General features: G+C 42.2%; 3 protein-coding genes across 6 annotated transcripts in view; 2 read left to right on the top strand and 1 right to left on the bottom strand.

Moving 5' to 3' along the window:
* kdm7aa (lysine (K)-specific demethylase 7Aa) overlaps positions 1 to 2,977 on the top strand; it is a 28,923-nt gene extending 25,946 nt beyond the window's left edge. Inside the window, exons 14-18 of the mRNA XM_080421719.1 lie at positions 202 to 362; positions 665 to 762; positions 977 to 1,176; positions 1,442 to 1,839; positions 1,987 to 2,977. Coding sequence (XP_080277845.1) covers positions 202 to 362; positions 665 to 762; positions 977 to 1,176; positions 1,442 to 1,839; positions 1,987 to 2,075 — 946 coding nt within the window. The 3' untranslated portion in view covers positions 2,076 to 2,977. The remainder of the gene's footprint in view (positions 1 to 201; positions 363 to 664; positions 763 to 976; positions 1,177 to 1,441; positions 1,840 to 1,986) is intronic.
* Positions 2,978 to 5,280: 2,303 nt separating this feature from the next.
* On the bottom strand, positions 5,281 to 8,798 carry ndufb2 (NADH:ubiquinone oxidoreductase subunit B2). Its single transcript, XM_080420805.1, has 4 exons — positions 8,600 to 8,798; positions 7,808 to 7,952; positions 5,562 to 5,656; positions 5,281 to 5,377 (listed from the first exon to the last, which is right to left on the bottom strand). Exons 1-3 carry the CDS (start codon positions 8,683 to 8,685, stop codon positions 5,576 to 5,578), a joined length of 312 nt encoding a protein of 103 aa, XP_080276931.1. The 5' UTR covers positions 8,686 to 8,798; the 3' UTR covers positions 5,281 to 5,377; positions 5,562 to 5,575.
* Positions 8,799 to 13,206: 4,408 nt separating this feature from the next.
* The window catches only part of kmt2e (lysine (K)-specific methyltransferase 2E), a 35,903-nt gene continuing 33,182 nt past the window's right edge, over positions 13,207 to 15,927 (top strand). For 2 of the 4 annotated variants that reach the window (XM_080421717.1, XM_080421716.1), the window contains exon 1: positions 13,207 to 13,553. The gene's annotated coding sequence lies outside the window, so the exon portion shown is untranslated. The remainder of the gene's footprint in view (positions 13,554 to 15,927) is intronic. The other 2 variants (XM_080421715.1, XM_080421714.1) reach the window with 1 other exon arrangement.

Genomic DNA, 15,927 nt, shown 5'->3' with positions numbered 1-15,927 from the left:
CAGAACCCAAGATATGAAGATTTGCTGCTCCATTCACTCTTTGTTTAACTTCTTACTGAAAAAGGCTGTATCTCGGCTCCTAAGCACTTTTTTTTTTACAATGAATTTTGGCTGTGGCACTCAGAGCCAAAATTCCATAAATAAGCTGTGCACTGAATGAGTTAATGGGTTAATATTAATAACCTGTGTGTATGTTTGCAGAGATGTGAGGCAGCCTGGCACGGGGACTAGTCCGGTGAAGACGGAGGGGGAAAGGTCATCGGAAGGTCATAGGCTAGCAAGGAGTGGCGAAGAGATAAAGATGGAGGGGTCACAGCCCTGCCAGGAGCAGCACGACACGGGAGAGAAGCCCACACACCTCAGTAAGTCAACACTGACCTATGACCACAGAAAACCACCGTATTCTGGAAAATGATTTGAGAAATATATGAGGGCGTTCAAAGACTTTCTATTACAGCTGTTCATCTGCAATAGACAAAGTAGTCTGAATTTCAACAGAAATCAAGTTGACGTCCCCAATAAGACCATTGGCATCACAACAATGCATGGTTCTAAAATGGTCAACATGCAGGCATAGAATAGACAACCATTATGCATTCAACAGAGTTCGAGTCAGCATCATGTTTAGAGTCTGTGGCTCATGGTGTCCTGTTGCTTTCCTCAGGGGGTCTGGAGAGAGTGAAGACTGAACTCAGGGAAGAAGTCTCGGGACACTCAAGTGTGTCCGATGTGGAGTCTTCAGACAGTGATTCTCGCATAGAGGTAACCATCCACTATAACACTGATGAACACATCACCTACTGTTCTGTAACAGCATCACAAATAATATTTCCCAGATGTATTGTCTCCTGTGAAGTTGCACCAATATCTTTGTATCATCATCATCACCCCTCTCCTCTCCCCTTTTTCACTCTCATGCTCCACCATCTTCAACTCTTTACCGACACATTACTCCTTTCAACCTTTGCCAACATAGCGGAAAGCATCGTCGTCATCGTCTTCGTCGTCATCATCATCATCATCGTCGTCATCAACTTCCTCTTCGGAGGAGGATTCGGGGAGCTCCCAGGAAGAGGAGGAAAAGCAGGCCTTGTCCCAAAACAGAGGCTCAGGCCACACCATAGAGCTGGACCCGTCTGGCCAGAACCTCAGGCACCAACACAAACCACTCAAACGGTAAAAATGCAGAATAACATCATACAGTATGTGGGCATTTCCTTTAGCACCATGATAGCATACTCATCTCAGAGCTGGAAAATAATTGTCAATTGTAGCCTCTCGTTCCAGCAACTTCCTAATACTGATCCAATTGTTATTGAATTACAATTGAAGCTTCACTCATAGCTTTTTTTTTTAAATGTACGAAGTACAGAAATTGCAATGCTGTTGGGGCAATTGCACAGCAGGAAGTGAGCATGTTCCCCTCTGTGCTTCTCTGCAGAGAACGTCCTACCTCACCCACCACAGAAGAGGCCATTCAGGGGATGCTGTCTATGGCCGGCCTGCTGTGCCCCTCCAAGCCAGAAGAGGGCACCACCTCCCAGGAGCCCTGGTGGTCCAGCCCTGGCCAACGCTTGCCGTCGGAGGAGAGGCAGCAGGCGCCACACCCACGACGGCTCCAGGGGGACAAGAGCCCCATGGACAGCCAAGGAAACAGCAGCAGTGAGGCCTGGGACAATCAGGGACTCTGCCTCGGGGCCCCCAGCCCTCTGAGCCAATGCCACAATGCCAGCCCAGAGACAGATTACCAGTACTGTGACCCATCGATATCTCCTCCACTGCACCCCTCCAAGAGGCATTCCCCCAACCCCCCTCCTATCAGCAATCAGGCCACAAAAGGTTTGGAGACCCACATTTTCTTGTTGCATCAATCAAATGTTTGCTCAGTTTCTTTTTATTCTATGGGGTCTTTCTAGTCTCCTTAGCAGTAACCTGTTGATGTCGCAGCCATTGATATGCAGGCTTCTGTTTTTTTGTTTGTTTCAGGCAAGCGGCCCAAAAAAGGGATGGCCACAGCAAAGCAGAGACTGGGGAAGATCCTAAAACTCAACAGACACAATCGGGTCTTTGTGTAGCACTCAAGAAGATAACAGGCGGATGTAGGGATCAAGAATATGGATAAACGTCTGTACAATTGTTTCTAGACACTTTTTGTGCTGTAGAATACTGCCTGGTGATGACCCTAAATGACAAAGTCGGGCCACACAGAAAGAAAAGACTCACTGTGGAGACAGGGTATTGGATTCACGTTAAGCAAAGTGCACGGCTTCACTACAAGCACACTAAAAAATAAAGAAATTAAACTTAAAAAGGGAACTCGATGAAACAACAGATGAGCATGTTAGAAATAATTCTGTGGCAGGGAAATGCAGAGTAAAGCTTAATCAATGCTTTGTTGTACGACAGTGTCACGTGTCAAAATTAACTTATTTTAAAGTGATAAACGCAACATGTTTGCTTTCAACGTGCTACACCATGTGACAAAGCATGAATTAGGCTTACACAATGCTGGGCATTCTAACGGGTTAAGGAAATGTAGCAGGAGGTGCGAGGTGGTAACATTGCTCGCTTGCTTCACTGGCAAAACCGCAAAAGACGACCTACCGCTTTTTGATGCCGAAAAACCGCATCCGTTTTCTCGACTCATTTAAAGCTTTTTTCTTCCCAACCAACTCCTCCCTCCATGACTGTCTGTGGCAAACCGAATATGCTGGATCAGCAAGTCAAACGAGGTAGGCTTCCAATAGGTTGAGACACTGTCAATGAAACAACTGGCTCTTTTTTGGCTGGTGTCTGTTTCTCTCTAGCAGGGTCCTCCTCGGGCCCTTGGAGGGGGAAGAAAAAAAAAGACTTGCAAGGTGCTAAGGAAGTGGAGATGAACTGAGATTTCATAATGGTGCTTACTGTTTGTATGTTCACCACTCATACCCCACCCACCCTACCCAGTCCTCTCTCGCCTCCCCCTTGTTTATCTCAATCACACCAGCAATAATGACTTTGAGAAGAAAGAGCGGGAGGCAGCACTTTGGTGCTTTTTTCCCTTAATAGTTTTTTTTATCAGTTAAAAGCCCCAATCCGTGTTGTTTTGAACATATAAATTAGGGGTATAGTATCATCCAACATTCCTAGAGTTTCATTTATCGATGGAAAGTATGCTATTTGGAACTTTACTACGCCATAATAAATTAAAGTATAGGTCTGTTTTACTCCAGTGTTTACAAACCATACCAATGTAAACAAATCTATTACAGGCCAAAAATATAGAAAATGTGTCTGTTGTCCATAGTGTTAATCCTACTGAGTGAATCAACTAGAGAATAAAAACGTTTCAACTGCTTTTTTTGGGGGGTTGAAGGGGCGCTATCCATTCGTATATGTTTGGATCACTGGAGAATTGTATTAAGATATTATTTACAATTCAAAGTATTATGCATTTGTTCAGTCGACTTCATAAAAAGAATTTACCTTCAAAACATTTACACATTGACATGTTAAATGGCAGTATATAATATCAGAGAGGGGTCTCTCTGGCTAAAGGGAATCCAACACTGAAAGTGCTGCCTCTCAGTAAAATGTTTAGAATAGGAAAATTAGTCCTACATATGGTCTAAATGTTGAGGAACGACTCATATCCTGCTTAATTTATTTCTTATTTTATCTTGTGATGTTTTTTTCCTGAATGTTTTTTATTCTGAATGATGTATTTATTAATTGAAAGAGATAATGATTTTATTATATTTTGACCCTAGAACTCAGCTATTCTGGGTATTTTCCTTCATAGGGGCTTGTTTTTGTTGTTTTTAATCTCTATTCTCATACTTAATGTAAATGTGGATATGTTTTAGATATCATGTGATCATGATCTATCCTGTAGCAATTTGCCTACAAATATTTTCCTCACCTTCTGTTCTGTCACGACTCTTTACTCCCCCACCCATAGTCGAGTAGATTCTACTCTCCTCTTTTCTGGGTTTCCTCTCTTGGTAGCCAGAGGTTTGGGGCTATTTGCTGACAGAGAATAGGTTTGGTTGTGAATTTTTTAATTCAGAGAAATGTCAACTTGCATATCTACGCCTGAGCTCTTTCAGCTAGTGCCACTTTTTCCATTAAAAAAAAAAGAAGCAAAAGGTGCTTTGAGCCACTGTGGTCTATCCAAAGTAGTTGTCGTAATCTGAGGGGGGGGGGAAATGTAAATTGAGGCATTTCAGTCGGATGATTGAGTATTTTTTTAATGATTCCAATGATGTGGTGAGATATGTGTGTGTGTGTAGCTTGGGATGTGCAGTTCTTCACTCAGGGAATGATGCCATGGACATGACCTTTGATTAACCACCAGCCACATCATGGACATAGGCAGCATGTTCTTCCAACTTACATTCATATCACATTTACAGTTGCTTAATAGCTCTTTTCTTTTCCAATCAGTCAAGAAGTTATTTTAGTAATTGTGGTCTTCAAGCTGATCCAAGTCCGTAGGACAAGCTGTAATTACCAAGTTGTTACCCTATCGATTTGTATTTTCACTGTTTACACAATTTGGCATATCCCTACCCCACACACAGAATAACACACTTCAAAGTCAGCTGTTAGTCTGTGACACCCTCCTTTAGGCAAGTCAACAAGACATTGCACCCAAGTGAGCGACACCTAAGCTCACTGTTGCCAAGTAGCTTTAACGTCAGACTTCTAAAGCTTTGCTCAGGTTGTCATGTGGTGCACATGAGTGATCCATTGCTTATATTCCTAATGAGGTATTTCACATAATCCTGACACAAAGAACTCACTATTAGTATTATGTACCCTTCACAGCATATAAAATGAGTATTTGCCAGACTGATTTCCTCCTTGACTTTACACTACACTTATACCTTCCAACTCTTTGCATGTCCAGTCATTAAACACAGGAGCTAGCCTGCAGGCAGGGTTTACGTTGTAGTGTTCATTGTACAGGATCTGGTCCCTGTTTTTATATGCAGATCTTTTGGCATTTGTGTTGTGTGCTGATTCTTGGAATGGTTTGTTTTCAGATTTAGAAGGCTATGATTTTAAGTATACAAACACTGGCTAACTGTGACACTGTTACTTAATGCATTGCATATTGTTTCTGCATTTAAAAAAAATGCCTGTAAATAAAATGTATGAAAACTATTGATTGGTAGACCTTTTAATGGTTAAATTAGGCCTCAAGTAACCATGCTGCTGCCTGGTCCTCCTTAACATTTTATAATTCTGAGCGTGTAGATATTTTCGTAGAGTGATAACACACAAAATGGACACAAATCGGAATAAACTCAATTTTATTGGTCTATGTACAACAACGCCTTTCAGCGGCTTCTGATGAATTCCAGAAAGACGTCTTCCCCAGACAGGGAGTGATCTGTAAATGACATAAAATTGACAAATAGATGTAATTAATTACCGTAAAAGTTAAATATTTAGTTGTGAAAGACTAGTGCAGTGAATGCTCGATCAAATGAATGCGGTAGCTCGAATTTAACCAATCAAAACAGACAATTCCTTTATATTATCGATACAACTGTGCGTATGAACGAACAGGTCACCTTCTGGAACTTTACTAGTCTTCCTCTTCATCATCTGGTGGGATCCCTAGTTCCTCATCTGTCCATGCGGAGGCATCAGGCCATGGGAAGTGACCCTGGGAAAGGGACGATAGCGATAAAGTATGTCGGCTTCATTTATAAACAAAAAGGGAAGGAAAATCAGTCAAGAGTCACATGTACACACTTAATACAGGCATTACATATCACCGAGTAGAAGATAAATGGTAGCTACCTAGAACGGTGGGATGCCAAGTCACAGTGGCACTGTACATTTAATGTAACATTTGTATAGCTCAGCTAGCTGCAAGTAATTTAAAGGACAAGTCTGGACTAAACAGCTTTTTTTCTACTTATATTGATCCCAAATGACTGGCCATGGGGTCTATTTGCAGAATTGCCCCTGTTGTCCAGTTTCCCCAGCAGCCCCCATAGCATGAGTGGAGCCCTTAAGCATATCGCTACTTATGCTATTTGTTGCGGTCAAGTCTTTTTATTATTATTCATCTGTTATTAGTTGTCATTACACATGCATCCATGCCTTGGTTGTCCCACACAAGCCGCCAGTGTCTCTGACCGGCGTCATGACGAAGTCTCACAAGGATTGAATGTGATTTCACCCCAAGTTGGTCTGTTTAACAGACTACGGTGACTTGTGTGGGACAGCCAAGGCATGGATGCATGTGTAATGATAACTAATAACAGATTCATGAAAAGAAATCACCTTTGACTGCAACAAATAGCATAAGTAGCGATATGTTTATGGGCTCCACTCTATGGGAGCTGCTGGGGAAACTGGACGACAGGGGGGGAAAAGGGCTTTTATTTTTGTCCGGACTTGTCCTTTAAGTTGCTTGCGGTGGAGGGTATCCATAACCTCCAAGTGGTAAGTTCCTTCAATAGACAGCCGCCTTCATGACGATAAACTCACCAGTATTGCACCTCTACGGACAGCTTATGCAAAACGGATTGTGCGCAGGATGTTGAGTTCTGTTAAACGAGCGCACTTAAAGAATTGTGGCATCACAAAATTTGACCGAATGTTGCTAATAACAGTGGATTTTTGTAAAACAACGGCTTGCATAGAGAGGGTAACCCAAGCTGTCCGTAGAGGTGCAATATTGGCGAGTTTGTCATTTTAATCAGATAGGACTTTTCTATCTCGCGAAGAGGGCTGTCAATGGAAGGAATTGCAACTAGAGGTTATGGATACCCTCTAAGTTGCTTGCGGCTGTGCGTCAACGACAACCAAAGGGCTCAGAAAACAACCATGGCATTAGAGCAAACCACCTGAGAATCTATAACGCAATCACATAAATAGAATGCAGAGAGAGAACAGTGTACTGAGTGTAGTGCCTCAAGAAACTATGTAACATTTTCCTTTATACAGTATGTTATGACAAATGTTTGGCACTATTGTAATTGATTTTGTATGAAGAATAAGGCCTTCTGATAAAAGCCACACATGATTTGACATATACCATGGCCTGAACTGTTGATAAAAGGCAGGACGGATCCATTCTTTCATGTTGAAGATGCCAGATTCTGACACCACAGCAGAAATTGAGACTCATCAGACCAGGCAACATTGGTTATTTGAGTTACTGGTGCCTTTCTGTCTGGCCGTTATCCAGTCTGGCATCAACAAGGCATTTTCGCCAACAGAACAGCTGCTCACTGGATATTTTCTTTTTTTGCACCAGTCTCTGTAAACCCTAGAGATGGTTGTGTCTGAAAATCGCAGTAGATTTCTGAAATACTCATCCCTCAGCCCATTTTGCACCAACAACCATATGCCACGTTCAAAGTCACTTAAATCACCTTTCTGATGCTCGGTTTGACCATGCAGTGAGTTGCCGTCATGTGATTGGCTGATTAGAAGTGAGCGTTAATGTGCCGTTTCAGAGGCTTGTCTAATTAAGTGGCCTGTGAGTGTACACACACACAGTTTCATTATTTTATTTGGATCTGCACAAAAAGCACAATACATGATAGATCCAAACATTGATCAGAAGAAGGTTACATTACGTTATCCAGAAGAAGGTCGGTCGGACACACACACACACACACACACACACACACACACACACACACACACACACACACACACACACACAGAGGATGTTTGTACATTGTCCACTGACACACACAGCATGAACACAATATACATAGACATACAGTGTATTATTAGAGAATGTTACTTATATGATCTATCTATAATATCATGTACGTTTTAACGGTGCACTCACCATCACAGCGTCAGGATCGTGCCAGCAGTGCCAAAGAATCCAGAACCACATAGCACCACTAAGAAGTTCTGACTGGAACTTCTGGTGCTTGGTCAGTTGTGGATATTGCCTGTACTGGGGCTCTATGTGTGGTCCACCGCCAGCCCTGGCATAAAACATACAACATATTTTCAGTGGTGTAAAGAAACTGAGTACATTTACTCAAGTACTGTACTTTTTTTTTTACAATTTTTATGTATTTTTTACTTTACTGGAGTATTTACGATGTTCTGTACTTTTACATTTACTACATCTCAGAGGCAAATATTGTATATTTTACTCCACTACAATTATTTGGAAACGTTAGTAATTACTTGGTAGATTTTGATTATTATTACAAAACCTACACTAACCACTTCAGTCCTATATACATTTCAGACATTTGAAAATAGCCAATCTACAAGCTCACAGCCATGCATTGTGAGCTTGCAGATCTGCTATTTTCTAAATTGTATCCATTTGAAAACTTTAAAGTACATTTTGATACCAATACTTTTGTACTTTTACTCAAGTACATTTTTTAGTACAGGTACTTGTAACAGAGTATTTCTATATTGCGTTATTGATACTTATACTAAAAAGTAAAAAATGACTTCTTCCACCACTGACTGTACTACATAAGAATGATCATGTACGTTTGAGGGTCTATCTAATGTAATAGTTTAGTTATATTTTGCTCAGTGAGCTTAAGATCACAGCAGCATGCTAACATGCTAAATTAAGCTAGATGGCTTTAATGGAAGAAACACTTACCTTCTAGTTAGTATTTTTTGTGGCCCACGTCGGATGAGTTGCGTCCCAGCTCGAAGGACTCCTGCAGCCCTTCCTAGAGACGCCATGGTGGTGTTGTTTTTTTTGGGGACTATATTCTTTCAAACGTTATTAGAAACGAGAGAACGGTCCTAATGTCACCTTCCCCTTGTCAATAGATGCCCCCAATGCAACCAGGGCTATTATTGGTCAATTAACAAGGACTGGCCAGTGTCTTCTGTTCCGATTGGTCATGGTGGTTTTGACCCAAGACAAAAAAAAACAAGACTCACCGTCTCCGGTTTACTTTCCATATATGCGTGAAGTGGGCGGAAGCCTTTTTAGGAGACCGGAAGCAGGTTGGAGTCTATTCATTCCAATGGAACAGTGAACGTGAACACAACTTCTGAACCATTCTTTAGCCCCTTGGCCACTGAACTAAATATCGTCACAAGCCACACAATATTCCCAAGATTTTCATACTAAAACAGCTTTTTTTCAGAGAGACAAATCAGGAGAAAATCAACTTTATTATCGACCTTTCTCTGTCCCAAGCAACACACTCTCGCGGGATCTAGCAACAGTAAACCAGTAAACATTGGACGTTCGCGAGATTTGCCGTCAGACGCCGGCCCCACTTAGGAGACCATTTGTAGAATACCATGTCGCCTCTAGTGGCTCCAATTGGGATAGTCTATCTTCCTAAATTAACCATCTTTGTTTTGACGCCCAGAAACGTAAAAAATACATACGTGGGTGTAACTACGCCCTCGTGTGGTCAATTTAGATAAGCTTTTTTTTTCTTCTAGCCAATGCACACAATATTACAACGCAATCCACAAATAGCACTGGTTTGGCCAGTGCTATTTGTGCTATTTTATATCAGATTACTGACCAAAAAAATCTAAGTATTTCCACAACTCCAAACATGTTAATGATAACATTTGGCTCATAGATGGGAACAGATGCTTTGCCATTTTGGTTGCACTCTACAATAAAAAAATATATATCTGTGAAATATGTGGACTTCTTTTTGCCAAGCTCAAGTCGAGCATGGCAACCCTAACCCTGTGAAAACTGTAACTGTGTTGTTATAGATATGAAATGCCGTCATTCAATATAGTTTATTAGTTATATAACGAATTCAATTGTTCTCCCTATGTTGTCCACTAGAGGGGGTCAAAGGCCAAATGATAAATCCTTATGAACGGGGCTTTTAAGAGGCCATTTGATTGGTTGTGTTCTTTATAACATGTTTTTAATGTTATTACGCCCTTTTAGGGGAAACACTGACATTCCAATGGAATCGTGGCAATGAGAATTCAAGTGCTTATGGTACTAGAATGGGGATTACAGAATTGACAGTGAAACAACGAGTGACAGTGTTGTTTTAATTACTTAAGCACAGTTACAGAATGTGTACATAATAGAAATTCCCAATGAAAGAATAATAATAATTTAAAAAACAACAACTCTTGACTTAATATTGGTTAAACTGCTTTAAGGATTTATAATAAAAACTTTTCAGTCAATCGAGACAGGAAACACTAAAGAGATAAGACTCTCTTCTGTCAGGGCGCGCGGCGCGCCGCCGTGGCTGCCCACGAGGGCGCGCTTGCCTTGGTGGTGTCAGCGTTGCCATGTCCGCTTATAATAAGCGACTTTGGGCTGGTAAGTTGCTTGTAAAGTAGTAGTTTGCGGGTTGCGTCTTTTATTTGTCTTGTTTCTAGTGTAGTTTCTTATTTGAGCTTGTTCCCTAATGTTGTTTAAACCAGTGTTTCTCAAATATGTTCAAGGTAAGGACCCCCAATCTGTTATTGGGTTATTAATTATTTGTCTGCGGACCCCCATCTGAAAATATGTTATGCCAGGGACCCCCGAACAAGATTTGTAGTTAAAATGTTTTTTAAAAAGATATTCCACATTTTTCAAAATTTCACGACGCGTTGTGAGCTTGTAGCTATCTTCAAATAGCCAATGTATTATGTTAACAGGGCGAAGGACTCGCTTCTTTTGGGCTTGTTTTCATAGACCTGGTTGCTTGTTTCTCTCGCGAAACCTGGCAACGCTGGGTGGCGTACGACGGTCGATTTCAACGACGCCATCTTCTACCCGATTGTTACACTGTTAATAGTTTCTCCAAACGCAATGATGCTGCTTTTTAGGAGGTGAAAGGGGGGTACAAAAAAATCATCTCACATAAGAGAAAATCTTAGTGTCGGTAACCTGACAAATATTTAAGTATGATTTACCTTTTTTTATCACATGAAAAGTGTGCGCTAATGTTCTACACTGTTATCTAATGGCGTCGCTCTCTGAGCTGCTCCTCACTCTGATCTCCGGTTGCGCCCCTCTCCCCTCGCAGCTCAGAACCCGCCCACAAATTCTATACAAATGATGTCATCAGAAATTAGTCTTTTTTTCTTATTTTTTAAATGGTTGGCTTCTGATGATCAGAAGCCGACCATTGAAGAAGAAAAATCTGCTGTTTTTGTTTTTTTTAAAGAAAAGAATCTTGGGCGGAAAAAGGGTCATTTTGGAACATTTCTGAAACACAAATCTTGTAAAAAAAAAAAAAAGACTAATTCATGCATCAATTGGTTTTAGGGCTAAATCCATACGGCGAGAACGACTACTATTTGATATCGTCATCCATTGTATCCCAAATAAACCGAGACCAGAATAAAGTCGGTTGAACTTATATAGAGCCAACAAAACAAAAAGACTTGGTTCACCACCACCACCATGGTCATATATATATCCTCTGCCCTCTGGAAAATGCTGCGTTTCCGTGGTCTTTATGATCATTGCCGTTGCTAATGTGCGAAGGAAGGAAGGTGGCCTGTGCTCTGTCCATCTAATCTCCGTCCAGAAATTATTTCTATCCTGACTGCAAACAGCAGTGTAGTGTGTAGGGTAGAGGTTGAAGGTGCGCATGCGCGAGGGGATGCGGTTTAGAGACGGATCAGCGTCTGTGTGGTGTGTGGGGGAGGGTCAACCTCAGCGCTACTAAACGGAACGGTAACCGGAAACCTCGCCCCAAAACACACTCACCCCCATTTCCCCCCCTTGTATTTGTTTTACTGAGGTTAAGGTTGGTAATACGGTTAGGGTTAAGCATATTTTACTGAGGTTAAGATTAGGAATAAGGTGAGGTTTAGGCACAGTTTTACTGAGGTTAAGTTAGGGAATAAGGTTAGGTTTCAGGCATTGTTTTACTGAGGTTACGTTTAGGAATACCTGGTGGCGACCGGTTCCGAGGTCGCCGGATCTGACCCGGGGCGAGTGTGTTTCGGGGCGAGCGTTCTTGTATTCAACGGAACAAGTGATGTGAATAGAGCTCACACATCTCAGCAGATGAAGTCAAAAGGGATTTCTATCTACAGTACAGCGGCAGATGATTTAAACTAAAACAAACCTGCTAGATTAAGTATTGTTTCAATGTCAAATATTTGTCTGAAATCATTTCAGCTATCACCACTGACCCAGGCTTGTTTGGCTTAATTATTGGTTTATTTTGTGTACATATATGGGCTTGTACTTTGTACAGTTCAGCATGCATGACCACCCAGTGATGATGTGCAGATTTCTGCTGTTTTCAGCCCATCTTCCGTTGTGTTTGTCCATATTTTATTCTATGGTTTTCTCTTGTTGGTCGGTGTTTTAGACTGCCCCCCTCCAAACGTTAGTTCAATAAGAAAAACACTGCTCTCTTGTGTAAGGGGTTACGTAAGAGCTTACTACCTAGTACCGAGTAGGATAGCAGATTTGGGTACTCATTTCCAGCCCCTGCCCCGGCAATGAGCTCTAGGTGGATTCAAATTTTATGTAGCCCAAAAACATTAATTTTGCTAATCAAAAAGACTACAGTTTTCCACTCCCAGAGGAAACACGGGAGGAAAAGGACTAACAATTAACTAAAATATCCTGGGGGGGGGGGACAGTCCAGCCACCACACAGAGAACTCAATTTTCACAAAACAAAGGATTGCTCAAACAGTCCCAAAAGTTTGTTTTACTGACTATCAGAATGTCCCTGGCTGTAAAGCCGCTTCACAAGGACGCTAGATTTAATAGGCTTTGCACATAATTAACTCTGTAGCCTGTAATAGGCTATTTTAACTTAACTTGTTGCACACACAGGTATGTAGCCTGTCTGTGGTTTTACAATTCCCTAACAACAAACCTGTACTGAAATTAAGACACTTGTGTGTAATGATAATTATGTCATCACAAAACTTAGATATGGGGGGGCATCAGATATAATCAATGCCCTCAGTGAGTGTGACACTGACATTATTTCCAAACAGACAACAGTGACTCCCTCACTCTGTATAATTTGCCGTACGACGGCGTTAAGCGCCAAAAATATCCGATCTACAAGCTCAGTCACACGCTTGTAGATCGGATATTTTCGGCGCTCGACACCGTCGTACGACTGAGCATAAAATACAAAGTTAGTCGGCGATGGACGTGAACACGCACCCCCTTAACATGAACGACCACGGCGCCCCTGTAAAATTCGGTCTTGTAACCCCGTAGCATGTGGAGGCGGGGACTGCGATTGGTGGCCGGGAGGAGGGGGGCTCGTGCAGGAGGCGGAGTCTCCGGCAGTCCTGCCAGGGCCGCCATTTTTGCACAGGGAAAAGAGACTGGGTTAGTGAGGGGATCTAATTTCCAACAGTCGGCGTAGCTAGGTAGGGCACAATTTTAACGGTTCGGAATTGACTTTTAAGTCCCGGCTGGATCCCGTCAATACCGGAGAAGAGTGATTTTGACAGGAAAGGTATCTTTGACGGGACAGACCGAACCCCCTGAACCTTTTAAGCGTTGTTAGTGATCCGCAGTGTGTGGACAGAAGTATTGTTTTGGTTGTGGAGGCTGTGTGGAAAAGCGACGGGGGTCTCACCCAGCTCCCCATAATTCTTCATTAAACTTTTCAACAGTGGACATAAACGGTGAGTAAACCTCCAGTTGGACGTTAATTACATCTAAATACGAGCTACTTTGGCTTAGTTGTTCCTTGACCAAGCAGATCATGCTGATGCTGCTGGCTAGTCTCAGGACAACATTAGCCTACCTGATAGTGAGCTGCTGGAGTTAATGCCACGAACCAGAATCAACTATAAATGATAATTCAACTTGTAATAACTAACTTATTACTAGTAGTTGTTGGGGTATTATTGGCTCTAACGTGATGCGACCAGAACAGTGCTGGCTAGCTAGCGCATGCTACTAGCTAGCTGCCATTAGCCTGACATAAAGTGAATAAGGGCTGAGTGTGTTGCATTACATTAGACGTCACACGTTAGCAATCAGATGGCTTAGAGATACAAGTATTTAGGCTCTATAATAGTTCATATAAAACAAACTCGTCTGCGAGTATAGCTAAACAATACATCCGGCTGTTAATTTAACTCTTAGTTTGAAGATGGACCCATGTCCATTTTACACTCTGAGTTAAAGCAGCAATCAGTATTTTTAGTGGTAAAAGCAAACGTTATGTGAATGAACACATTTGGGCTCCATTTGGGTCCAGTTATCTGCCATGTAGCTGCTGTAATGAAAGGGGCAGTTTCATTCCTCTGCCATGATCAACACAGTGGACTTAACAGTAGATGTGCTAAACGTCATGTTCCCCTTGTTTGGATGCTGTTCAAATACCATAAGGTGCATTTCAGGTTTAAATTATCCAGTAAGTTTGACGTGGTGGCATTCATGGCCATTATGGCGCTCGAATTTCAAATGTTTTGTTTATAGTTATGATGAAAACATCTCGCTTGTCAGCTTAACTAACTAGCTTTATTTTCAGCCAATTAATCGGCGTAAGTTGACTCTTTTTTGTATACATCCCAAGCCCCGTGCAAACCACAGCTACTAAACACTCAAACAAGCATATTTATGACAATGGTACCAGCACCTTGGCGTGAAAACATGACATCTCTGTTAGATATGATCATATTATGCCCCAGTCAGCCCCCCTTGTTCTGCTCACCACGACCACAGTGCATTATTTCCGTTCAGAGTCAGACACATTTCAGACAATGCCACTGTACAACGCCAGAGGACAAGGAGCTGTGTATAGCCTTAATGTAAACAAAATGGTGTTTAAATCTGCTCCAAGTCAGATGACTGCTGTGTCTTAACCATTTGTCTACACTGTAGTGTAGACATTATGGCGATCAAATCGCCATAATGTCCAAATATTTACATGTAGACCTGCCACGTATTAACACATCTGACAGCTCGCGTGAAACTCGACCGTGCCGTTTTATTTTGGTTATAAACAACACTGACGTTTCGCGATTACTTAATTTAGATTCAGGCTGTATGTGGTTCAAATGCTGCAAACGTGGGGGAGGGGATCCTCAAATTTGGGCACAGCTATCTCACCCCTGCCTCCCTCTGGCATGCGAGTCGTAACTTCAACTTTAGTGAATGAAATAAACAGCCAGTCGGGTTATATCGTCAAGACAACGCGTATTTAGATCCGCAAGACGATCGTATATCCGTGCCTTGGTGTTTGGTACATTGAAGAAGGCTTTGGGTTGTTGTTGTTGCGCGCATTGACCTCACTGCACCGAACGAACGTTGTGACGAACCAACTAAACGTACTTCGGCAGTAGTGCTGCTGCTCGTAGCTTTAGCTAACGTTAAAGCTTGGTTTATATTTTGTCGTACGGCAGTGTCGAAAACACAGCCGATCTGCAAGCTCACAAACCGTCGCGCCACGACCAGTTGTGAACTTGTAGATCGGCTGTTTTCGAGCCGCGACACCGGTCTACGACGGAGTATAACTTCAGCAATACCCCTACCACCACGCATTATGGCGTTAGCTCCCACTGTGGCTAACCGTTAGCTTCATACTTCTATCTGGCAGGCCAAAGATAGTCCCATCCGAATCATACTTCTACAAACGACGTACATGGCGGCTAAATTATAAGACTTGTATATTTCATCTGATCCTGATCTTCGTGTTTGGCTTATCCGACTATGACCCGATTCCGAATGAGTAGCGTTGTGTTTGTCTAGCATGCGCTGCGTCTTCATCAGAGGCCATCGCCGACCATAATTATATTGCTAGCACGTTAGCTTACTGGTCTTTCGACGAGTGGCACATAAAATCATAACGTCAACAACACATAAGACGGTACCGGCAGAATGATACTTAAGGAAGAATGTGTGAAAGAGGCCATTGATATCTTTTTCTCGGGGGGATTTTCTTCCCGTGGCGATTGACGAGGCTTCCCCTGGCTACACGATTGTGTTCGTTCGTTGTCCTTAGAAAAAGCGTTATGAAAATGGCGACCGGGATCAGGGTGTTGTGGTAAC

Source organism: Gymnoscopelus braueri (assembly GCF_963280865.1).
Source record: "Gymnoscopelus braueri genome assembly, chromosome: 23".
NCBI classification, from domain to species: domain Eukaryota; kingdom Metazoa; phylum Chordata; class Actinopteri; order Myctophiformes; family Myctophidae; genus Gymnoscopelus; species Gymnoscopelus braueri.
This window is presented reverse-complemented; position numbering and strand designations above follow the sequence as displayed.

What these genes read in the sequence shown, in the direction of transcription:
- ndufb2 (XM_080420805.1), bottom strand. Translation starts at nt 8,685, where the DNA reads ATGGCGTCTCTAGGAAGGGCTGCAGGAGTCCTTCGAGCTGGGACGCAA. An exon ending in CAAAAAATACTAACTAGAAG is followed by an intron (nt 7,953 to 8,599) that starts GTAAGTGTTTCT and finishes GTTTTATGCCAG; the next exon opens with GGCTGGCGGTGGACCACACA. An exon ending in ACGATCCTGACGCTGTGATG is followed by an intron (nt 5,657 to 7,807) that starts GTGAGTGCACCG and finishes TCCCTTTCCCAG; the next exon opens with GGTCACTTCCCATGGCCTGA.